We start from the raw sequence: 11363 nt of genomic DNA, 5'->3' as shown, positions 1-11363 counted from the left end.
TCCTATTCTTCCTCCCTCTCCTCCTCCTCCTCCTCTTCCTTCCTCTCCTCCTTTTCCTCTTCCTCCCTCTCCTCCTTTTCCTCTTCCTCCCTCTCTTCCACCTCTTCCTTCCTCTCCTCCTTTTCCTCTTCCTCCCTCTCTTCCACCTCTTCCTTCGTCTCCTCCTTTTCCTCTTCCTCCCTCTCTTCCACCTCTTCCTCCCTCTCCTCCTTTTCCTCTTCCTCCCTCTCTTCCACCTCTTCCTTCGTCTCCTCCTTTTCCTCTTCCTCCCTCTCTTCCACCTCTTCCTCCCTCTCTTCCACCTCTTCCTTCCTCTCCTCCTTTTCCTCTTCCTCCCTCTCCTCCACCTCTTCCTCCCTCTCCTCCTCCTCTTCCTTCCTCTCCTCCTTTTCCTCTTCCTCCCTCTCTTCCACCTCTTCCTCCCTCTCCTCCTCCTCTTCCTTCCTCTCCTCCTTTTCCTCTTCCTCCCTCTCTTCCACCTCTTCCTCCCTCTCCTCCTCCTCTTCCTTCCTCTCCTCCTTTTCCTCTTCCTCCCTCTCTTCCACCTCTTCCTCCCTCTCCTCCTTTTCCTCTTCCTCCCTCTCTTCCACCTCTTCCTTCCTCTCCTCCTCCTCCTCCTCCTCTTCCTTCCTCTCCTCCTTTTTGCTCTTCCTCCTCCTCCTCTTCCTTCCTCTCCTCCTCCTCTTCCTTCCTCTCCTCCTCCTCTTCCTCCCTCTCCTCCCCCTATTCTTCCTCCCGCTCCTCCACCTCCACCTCCTGTTGCTCCTTGAATCATGACGTGACTGTCGGTGATCAGCGGATCGGTTTTTCTGTCCCAGCATCGTCTCTGGTTTACCTGGTTTACCTGGTTTACCGTCCAGCTCGTGCTGAGGAGGAGGAAACTAGCAGGATGTTGATGTGAGACTTTAGCCCGTTTAACCAGACATCCTTGTGTTTGCATTTATTTTATATTAATGTCATCACTAACTGAGGTTTGCTGGTGACACAGCTGTAAACTCTGCTGGTCCTGATACAGCAGATGGATCAGGACCAGATGTCTAACGAGTGTCAAGATTAAATAAAAGGATATTTTCTCTAAATTATTGGTGCTGTGCAGATGTTGGACAGGCAGGTTTACCTTTCAGGAGCCTGAATGTGGTGAAGGGAAATTATGAACAGGTTCTGAAATCCGAATCAGAGCAGGACCTTCTCCAACCAGGTGATTGACAGGTGGATTTATACAGCATAGGAGAGGGAGCTGGGGAGGAGGGACTTACTGTACTCCCCTTGTGTTTTCCAGACCACCACTCCAAGTTAGTCATTTTTAAGGTAAATGTTTTTGGAAAAAATAAAGTAAATGGTGAACATAAATCCATCAGTTTCGCTGTATTTAAACCACAGTTACTCATTTCGTAGACAAATTTTGACTGTTGGGAAAGTTTATCTCTAAAGAGCTGTCAACCATGCTTGTACTCCAAATGGCTTTAAATTTACTTCAGGTGTGCTTTTTAAGGCATTTTAAGTTAAAATAAAAGGATTTTGCTGTAAAGTAGCATAGTTTATGCCTAAATTAGTTTCAGAAACAGACGACAGAGTTAAATAAATAAAGGCTCAGTGGCGTCATCTGTGCGGTGACGTCTCCTCTGTGGTCAAGAAACTCCGCCCCAAAGCAGATGATTGACAGCTTGGCCTCGAGGACATAAAGAGAAAAGAAGTAAATAGGGAATGCAAAAAGGAAACAAATATGGAAATTAATAATGAATAGGAAAAATTAATTAAAATAGTGAAATTATGTTAAAATAAAAAGTGTTTTGTGTGTTTGTATATTTTCTTGTTTTTTTTTCCAGATTTATTCTTTTTTTTGGCACTCCCATCATTCCGCAGCTAAGATATGAAATTAATAAAACATGTGGACTGTATTGTTGAGGGTGTCTAAATAAGTTGGATTAAATGCAGCTGAGTTATTTGGTCAGCAGGGTTACAGCGCAGGCGCGTGCTCGTCATTTGGCAGTGACGACACGCCTCTCCATCCGCGCGCCGCCTCCACCTGATGCCTCAGTCTCTCATTCAGTCCTGAAAGTCAGAGCTGTGGAGGTCTCACTTCCTCCTCGGAGATGTTCAAAGGTTCCTATTTTTTTATCGGAGAAAGGGACCCCTGACGTTCAGCCGCGCGCGCAGAGAGGAGCGTGGACGCTTCATCTGTAACGGTGCGTTTCACATGGAACATTTCTCACCAACACACTTCTAGTTTACAGAAACACAGGTAGCCTCACCTGTCTCGTTAGTTTTACACAGAGCTCTCTTCTTTATTTGCTCCACACTGTTGTGAGGTAACGGCTCAGGAGGTCGGGCCAGGTTTAGCCCGGCTTTACTTGGAGGGTCTGGGCTAAAATTAGTCTGAGCCATGAGGGTGATGGACAGAGGAAATATGTCCCGCTCTTCCAGCAGAGGAGGACCCGACGTTAGGACACGGCTTCCAGGTGGACTCCCTGGTCTGAGTCTTCACTGTAAAAACCCTGCAGAGAATGAAAGGTGACCCGGTCCAGTCTCTGGTCGCGGAGTTTCAGCAGAACTTCTTTCTTTTTGTCTGTTTAAGATCAAGTTAGACACGTTGAAGGTTAATATTCAACAAGCATAACTCCGGATTGGATCAGTCTCCTGAACAAGACTAAATACCAGGCTGGACCTAAAATTAAGTAAAAGAAAACCTGGAAAAAGTGTCAGATCGGATTTTTCTTAGCAGAAATAAATCAATTAAAAAATCATTGTAAATAATAAAGCACTGTGCTGCAGTAAATCAGATGGCAGACAACCATTAAAATGAAGTGCAGGATATAAACCACATCCATTTCCTGGTATTTAGCTTCCACGGAGCCAGCCTTTTATTTCTGGTTTGTTTTCTTTCCTGGTCTGTTGCAGATAATATCACTTGTTTAGCATTTTCATACACGCATATTTATATAATATAATACTGATATTCTGTGTTATTTTCTGGATTGTACAGGATGGGTAACAAAGCCTGGGTTTCAGCTTAGCCCTGTTTTGGTTTCAGAGCTTGTTAAAAGATTCTGAGTGCAGGCAGGTATAATAATTCTTTGTCAGCTGAATGCACATGATTCAAGTTTTGTACTGTAGATAGTAACCGATAGTAACCAAAATAAAACACTCATTCATCAAAAGTTGGCACATCTCAGCCTGATGTGTCGCGTGTCCCTGAAACATTGGAGGAGACTGGACAAGAGAAGAGGTGGCCGCTCTAAAAGGAAGAAGACCTACATCAGATTTCTTTCAGACCTGTTTAAGAATGATGGAGGGAGGACCTCAGAACCCTGACTTCTGCGGGTCTGATGGAGGGGCGAATCCTCTCCAGAACCTGGACCTCTGCGGGTCTGATGGAGGGGCGAATCCTCTCCAGAACCTGGACCTCTGCGGGTCTGATGGAGGGGCGAATCCTCTCCAGAACCTGGACCTCTGCGGGTCTGATGGAGGGGCGAATCCTCTCCAGAACCTGGACCTCTGCGGGTCTGATGGAGGGGCGAATCCTCTCCAGAACCTGGACCTCTGCGGGTCTGATGGAGGGGCGAATCCTCTCCAGAACCTGGACCTCTGCGGGTCTGATGGAGGGGCGAATCCTCTCCAGAACCTGGACCTCTGCGGGTCTGATGGAGGGGCGAATCCTCTCCAGAACCTGGACCTCTGCGGGTCTGATGGAGGGGCGAATCCTCTCCAGAACCTGGACCTCTGCGGGTCTGATGGAGGGGCGAATCCTCTCCAGAACCCGGGCCTCTGCGGGTCTGATGGAGGGGTTAATCCTATCCTGAGCCAGGAATGAGTGGTCCTTGTTCTAATATTTCAGTTGTGATCTGGATCAGAAGGTCCTATAACATAAAAGCTGTTAAAAAGACTTGAATGATTTAATATTTAATCATGCTTATGAATTTAATAATTAAATGTTGTGATAAATGGTGTGAAACTATTTAATATATTTAAAGATTTTACATACACATTGGAAATGTTTGTTCAAAACCTGATGCAATTTCCTGAGGTCTGAAGGAAATGTCCAGAATAACATATATAAATGACATCATCTGGTTAAAACTCTACAGAGACGGTACAAAACATCAAGATCTCCGTTTTAAGGTTTTCCGTTTTTTGGTGTACCACTGGTCTCCACCCCTCTCTTTTGTAAAGTTGCAGCTTTTGAGATAGTTGGTAAAGTTTTGTGCTGCAGTGGAAACGCATGTTTAACCACAAAGTACACTGAGTAATATCTGAAGCATCAGGGCACAAGTTGCTGATGTCTTTCTGATGCAGTTTCATTGTGAGTGAGAGTTAAACCGGTCTGGGCTGGTGCCTGCTGGCAGGCGTAATAAACCAATAAAAATTTCTTCTCCTCTAACCCATAACTGCTGTATAAACCTGGGCCTTAACTTTAAAAACTGTTATAAGTGCAACGCTTCATCAGTGTGTACAGGTTTTTTCAGCTGTGGGGATACAGACAGTGCCCTCCGTTACAGTTAGCTCGTTTTTTAAGGGAGGTGTAAAACTTTTTTATAGTTTTTTTGTAAATGGCAAAGTCAAGGTCAAATGTTCTTCTAATACTAATTTGAAAAGCACAAAGTTGATCAAAGTGCTTTGCAGTGAAATGACCTTCAGCCTGGCCACAAGGAAACAAAGGACAATAAAATATAAAAACACAATGAATAGAAATAAAATAAAAAATCACTCACAATAATAAAACAGAAAAGCAAGACGAGCCGGTTTACATGTGGAACTTGACTCGAGTCAAACACAAAGTTGAAACAAAGATGTCTAAAGCATGAACAGTGTGTGTGTGGAGAGTTAAACTGTAATAATTCCAGGTCATTCAATGCAACATGTCATTTAGCTCCCGAGCTTTAATCTGGATCTCAGAACATGGAAGAGCAAACTGGCTTTTTGATCTCGGTGCCTAACAGAACATCTTTCAGATAAATGGCATTTAGATAGTTTAAAGAGAAAAGCAATAACTAAAGCATTAACCCACTCATAGCTTGACGATCAGATGAATGATGCTGCCCCTCTGAATGATGTCAAACCATACCGTGGCAGGATTAGGTAAGAGGGTTTTTCTTGACAATCACTCAGACAAAATGATCTGCCCCCAAGCGTGGAGGGAAAACACTGCAATCATTTACACTGAGGTAGTCCAGCTTTAAAACCTGCTTTTATAAGTTTAGAAAGCATCTTAACAGAACGGCTGGAAACTTAAGGTCAAAGAAAGCAGTGTGGGCTTGACTAAAAGATTGAATGTGAGAGCAGCTGGGGGCATGCTGAGCAGAGCATAAGTCTCAACATGACAAATTGCTGCACTGTCAGTAATCAAAGCAGTGAAAGGAAGTTGTGGGTCATGTTTGATCACTTCAGCAGGATAAATGACGGTTTTATTGTATTACATTTAAATGATGACATGCAACAGATGCAGGATAAATAACATGTTTAGGGGCTTTGTGGCTCAGAATATCACAGGGTTAAATTCATCAGAGCTGCAGAGCCTCACTCACTCTTCTTGCATCCATCCATCCGTCCATCCATCCATTTTCTGCCGCTTATCCGGAGTCAGCTGCCTAAGCGGGGAAATCCAGACTTCCCTCTCCCCGGCCACATTCACCAGCTCATCCAGAGGGATCCCGAGGCGTTCCCAGGCCAGCCGAGAGATGTAGTCCATCCAGCGTGTCCTAGGTCTTCCCCGGGGCCTCTTTCCGGTGGGACGTGCCTGGAACACCTCACCAGGGAGGCGTCCAGGAGGCATCCTAACCAGATGCCCGAGCCACCTCATCTGGCTCCTCTCGATGTGGAGGAGAAGCGGCTCTACTCTGAGCCCCTCCCAGATCACCGAGCTTCTCACCCTATCTCTAAGGGAGAGCCCGGCCACCCTGCAGAGAAAACTCATTTCGGCCGCTTGTATTCTCGATCTCGTTCTTTCGGTTACTACCTACAGCTCGTGGCCATAGGTGAGGGTAGGAACGTAGATCGATCGGTAAATCGAGAGCTTTGCCTTTTGGCTCAGCTCCTTTTTCAGCATGACAGACCGATGCAGAGTCCGCATCACTGCAGACGCCGCACCGATCCGCCTGTCGATCTCCCGCTCCATCCTTCCCTCACTCGTGTACAAGACCCAGAGATATGTGACCTCCTCCACTTGGGGCAGGACCCTACTGCAGACCCGGAGAGAGCACTCCACCCTTTTCCACACTGGTCTCGGACTTGGAGGTGTTGATTCTCATCCCAGCCGCTTCACACTCGGCTGCAAATCGCTCCAGTGAGAGCTGAAGATCATGGCCCGATGAAGCCAACAGAACCACATCATCCACAAAGAGCAGAGACCCAATCCTGAGGCCACCAAACCGGATCCCCTCAACACCTCGGCTGCACCTAGAAATTCTGTCCATAAAAGTTGTGAACAGAATCGGTGACAAAGGGCAGCCTTGGCAGAGTCCAACCTTCACTGGAAACGATTCTGACTTACTGCCGGCGATGTGGACCAAGCTCTGACACCGGTCACACAGGGACCGGACAGCTCGTACAAGCGGGTCCGGCACTCCATACTCTGGGAGTACCCCCCACAGGAGTCCCCGGGGAACATGGTTGAATGCCTTCTCTAAGTTCACAAAGCACTGACATAGTTTATTTAAATCAAGCCTCACAACATGCTTGGTCCTGACTCAGCAGGGTCTAAACCTGCACACATTATTCAACTCTTGGTTGCTTTGACTGAGCACATTGGACCGAGTGTCATGTATGTTAATTTGCGTGTATTTGTCAGGAAATGCGACGGCAGACAAAGAAGAATGTGGCTCTGGCTGTGCTGCTTCTCATCAGTGGGCTGTACTTCATTAGTCATTCAGACTTCTTCATAACTGTGAGTGCACACATGCGCACACACACAGACACACACACAACTGAGCAATAAAAGTTACTTTTCTTTATATTAAACATTTATGCTTTCAGTTTTTTACAGGAAACAAAGTATAAATACAGTTCAAATACACTTAATTTGTCTCTTGCATAAACTAAAAAAAAAACTAGAATCTGGTGTTTGTTTGTTTTCCATGGCCTGAAGAGATCACTTGAGCCACCTCTAAGTGAGTTAAGCTGGCATGGAGAAAGGCTGATCAGTAAAGAGTCCTGGGTGGAGCGGGGAGGTTACCTGCCTCTCAATGTGAGCTATCAGCTGCTGGCTGGAGCGCCATCTACCCAGCAAAGTGAGTGGGACTCTGTCATGATTGCTGTGTTGTTTTTCGGAGATGCATTTAAAGAGCTCAGACTTCTGATGTAGGAAAACAGGAATGAATGTTTCTAGATTTGGTTCAGCCTAACAGAGTGGCATTCAGTCATGTAAAAACAAGGAACACCAGTTTGTGCGTTCTGATGATCCTAGGAGCTATGTTATCAAGGCTTTATGCCTCTGGTAGGGTCACCCAAGGCAAACAGGTCTTTGGGTGAGGGACTAGACAAAGCGCGGTTCAATAGACCCCTATGTTGAATAAAAACAATGGATCCAGGTTTCCCTTGAAAGAAGGAGTCCTATCGGGCCTTTTTGGCCTGTGGGAAGTCTGGAGGCAGCTGATAGGTATCGGCAGGCTAAGCGGTAAGTGGTATGTGTATATATATAGATATATATATATATAGATATCTATATAGATATATATATATCCATGGACTGGGAGGATTTTGTCTGGCTGGTTTTGACACCAGAGGACAGAGTTTGTCCAGAGAGGAGGTGAGAGAGGAGCAGAGTGCTTCTGTAGCCTCATTAACAGACAGTAAGGAGAAGTCTGACTGGGAAGGGAGGGTAGAGTAAACCTCATCAGACAGCTGTGTAGGTCTGAGGGATCTCAAGCTTCTGTGGTAGGACGCCATTTTAAGTAAAGTCCGCACACCAGAAATGAAATGAATGAAATGAAATGAATGAAATGAAAAATACTTTATTAATCCCAAAGGGAAATTCAATATTGTAGTAGTAGTAATTTTTTTTTTTTTTTTTTTTTTTTTTTTTTTTTTTTTTTAGTAAAGTAAAACAATCACATTAATTAATTAAGGGCTTTGTTCTTCAGCCTGATAGCTGCTGGAAGGAAGGATCTTCTGTATCTCTCTGTCTTGCATCGGACTTGAACAAGCCTCCCACTGAACACACTCTGTTGTTTCGTCACGGCGTTGTGTAGAGGGTGTGAAGGATCTTCCATTATCTTCGTCAGCTTGTACAGAATTCTTTTTTTGATGATCAACTCCAGCGGCTCCAGAGTTACTCCAAGCACAGAACCGGCTTTCTTGATCAGTTTGTTAATTCTTTTCAAGTCTCTGGTTCTGATGCCGCTGCCCCAGCAGATTGCTGCAAAGCTGATTGCACTTTCAACAACAGACCTGTAGAACATTTGCAACATTTTGGTGCAGACGTTAAAAGATCTCAGCTTCCTTAAGAAGTAGAGTCTGCTCTGACCTTTCTTGTAAATGTACTCAGTGTTGCTTTTCCACTCAAGTCTGTGGAAGAAAGAAAGAAGAAAGAAGCTGGTCCTGAAGAGTTTAATATGTGCGATATTTTAGGTGCGGGCCCTTCTTCTGGAACTAAACTCGTCTGAGATGGACAGTGTGGTGGAAATTCTTTAATAAGAGTCTGATGAGGAACACACGTACTGAATCTTGTACAAGAGAGAAGCAGTTATACAAAGTCAGTCTGAGCGAGCTTAAATACCCCGTTAAATGATGTGAGTGTAAAACCAGAAGTTTGACATGAAATAATTCATTTGCAGCCCTCCCTGACAAATAATTAAGACTGTAAGTTGAATAAATGATAGTTTTCAACCAGTGCAAATGGCTGCTTTTAAGATTGTGTAAAAGCAACATTTCCATGTCTGTCTTGGCATGTTTCAGGGTTTTTGACAGTTGGGATGTCATCGGTGAAAAGGAGCAAGGGCAGCTATCTCATTCCCACCTTGCAGTCCCTCTTCTCTCAGTCATCTCCTGAAGAGCGCTCCTCCATGGTCGTGGTAGTGCTGCTAGCAGATTTTGATGTCAGCTGGAGAATTGCTACGGTCAATGAAATAAAAACAGTGTTTGCTGTGGAGCTGGAACAAGGCCAGCTTGTGGTCATCCATGTCTCTCAAGACTGGTACCCGCCTCTTACAGGTACAGAACATCCTCCCTGGTGGACAAAAATAAATAAATAAATCTACATTCATGTTCTGAGTGTTTGACTGATGTAACATTCAGGCAAATATTTCTTCTTCTCCTGAAGGTATAAAGAGGAATTACAACGATGCCGCGGAACGGGTAACTTTCCGCTCCAAGCAGAACTTGGATTACTGCTTCCTGACCACCTACAGTGTAGGTGTTGGACAGTACTACCTCCAGCTGGAAGATGATGTCTCTTCTGCCAAAAACTTCCTCACAACCATTAGGAGACACGTTGAGGAGCAGAACAGGAAGAAGGAGACCTGGGCAATGCTGGAATTCTCAACTCTTGGCTTCATTGGGAAGCTCTACAAGTCGACTGAACTTCCTCTACTGGCTCGGTTCCTTTTCCTCTTCTACCAGGAAATGCCCTGCGATTGGTTGATGACTCATTTCCGACTATTGATGACCCAGAAAGAACCAATTCTCTTGAAACCATCATTGTTCCAACATATGGGAACATTTTCTTCCTTCCAGGGAACGTACAACAAGCTGAAGGACAAGGACTTTGAGGAAGTGCTCTACTCCAATCCTTCAGCTGAAGTCTTCTCTAACATCTCAACCTACCAGAAACACTTCCCCAAACTTGCTTGGGATGCCGGGGAGGGATTCTTTTGGGGACGTTCCCCGGTCAAAGGACATCAGCTGACAGTGGTGTTCCTTGACCCCGTAGTGGTGACAGGGATTTTAGTAGAAACAGGATCAGGAGGCAAAGACCTCCTGGACTCGGCTCAGGTGGAAATAGGCCATGATGTGGTAACCACAGAGAAAGAGAAGAGCTGTAAAGAATTCCAGTCAGTGGGAACATTTGAGAATGGGAGGTTTGAGATGCAGGAGTTGGATAAAAAGTTCAGCTCTGCCTCTTCGTGTCTGAGGATACTGGTGACAGCTGCCCAGAAGGACTGGGTCATCATTCAGAAAATCAGGATCACAACAAGCTGAGTACGTGATGGTGCCAAGTGTTCATCAGTCTTCTTTAACTCTGATTTTCTTTGGTTTACGTACAAACAGCATCAGAATTTTCTGCCTGTTTCTATGATGAAACAAACAATTAAAACTGTCAAGCCTCTATAGATCTGTGATGCTGTGATAATCTGTTGCCTCTTCAACCGAAAAACAGTAGCTGCGTTTACATGGAGCAACAACTGTAGAAATTGCACAAGCTTTTGAATAAAGACTATATGCGAGTGTTTAGGGCGTGTTGGGTAGTTGGAAACAACTAGCGACGCATTACCGCCTTTAAACGGTGTCAAACTGCGTCGGCTTGCAGAGGTGAACTCTGAACTCAGCACTGCCCCCTAGTGGAGGAACTGACTTAACAACCATGGCAACACAAAACATGCATGTAAGTATGAGAACAGCGACGTACGACATCTAAATGGACGTCGCTATTTACGTACGTAAGGGAGCAGAAATGGGCCTTTAGTCCATGTGAACGTAGCTAATCGCTGCTCAGGAAACACTGTAGAGCTGCTGTTCGGGAGCTTTGCTTGTCTGCCATTACACTATGATTCTGTCTAGGCTTTAGACGTTTGGTTATGTTACATCACATTTTTTCTACAGGGGTTTAGTTTGTCACCTTTTTCACACTTAATGAGTTTGTAGTTTTTGGAAATGAAAAGGCATAAAATGGTTCAACGGTTGCTGAAGGAGCTCTTACAGCAAGCATTGACCTCCTTTCCTTTGTATTTGGAGCATTATCTCATCACGGCTGCTGCTCAGAAACTCCAGGTTTAGTAAAATAAACTAAATGATCTATTTGTTTAGTTAGACCTTGTTAGACAGTGCTGCCATTTTGGTTTTAACTAATTTTCTCCTGTTCTATGTTGAAATTAGAGAGTTTAGTGGTGGGTTTGAGTATTTCCTTTTTTCATTTGGTTAGCAGTTCTTATTATTTATAGTTTGGGATGTGTTGTTCATGCTAGCCTTGGCTCTCCTTCTAAAGATGGTGCCTTTCTTTATTAAGAAAAACTGCTCAACAGTAACTGGAAGCAGCTGCCTCCTCATGCCCACTCTTCTTGTGCTACTCTCTTTTCCTGCCAGACCCACCTGGGGAGATAGCAGTCAGAAATTTCCAATAAATAAGCCATGAATACAGAAGTTTTAAAGTAAGTCATTTACATTTTACAGGTGATCTTGTACCACATGAAAGTTATTTTTCATTGAAGCTTTGT

At 44.7% G+C, this 11363-nt stretch overlaps 1 protein-coding gene across 1 annotated transcript; it reads left to right on the top strand.

The window, feature by feature from the left end:
- The first annotated feature begins 2008 nt into the window (after positions 1-2008).
- On the top strand, positions 2009-10351 carry LOC121652359 (alpha-1,3-mannosyl-glycoprotein 4-beta-N-acetylglucosaminyltransferase C-like). The gene is made up of 5 exons (XM_042005112.1): positions 2009-2186; positions 6785-6880; positions 7082-7223; positions 8890-9144; positions 9254-10351. The coding sequence occupies exons 2-5, from the start codon at positions 6788-6790 to the stop codon at positions 10129-10131; spliced, it is 1368 nt and encodes a 455-aa protein (XP_041861046.1). The 5' UTR covers positions 2009-2186; positions 6785-6787; the 3' UTR covers positions 10132-10351.
- The last annotated feature ends 1012 nt before the right edge of the window (positions 10352-11363 follow it).

This window comes from Melanotaenia boesemani, chromosome 13 (assembly GCF_017639745.1).
Source record: "Melanotaenia boesemani isolate fMelBoe1 chromosome 13, fMelBoe1.pri, whole genome shotgun sequence".
Taxonomy (NCBI): Eukaryota; Metazoa; Chordata; class Actinopteri; order Atheriniformes; family Melanotaeniidae; genus Melanotaenia; species Melanotaenia boesemani.
The sequence above is the reverse complement of the archived record's forward strand: the minus strand, read 5'-3'. Positions and strand labels throughout refer to the sequence as shown.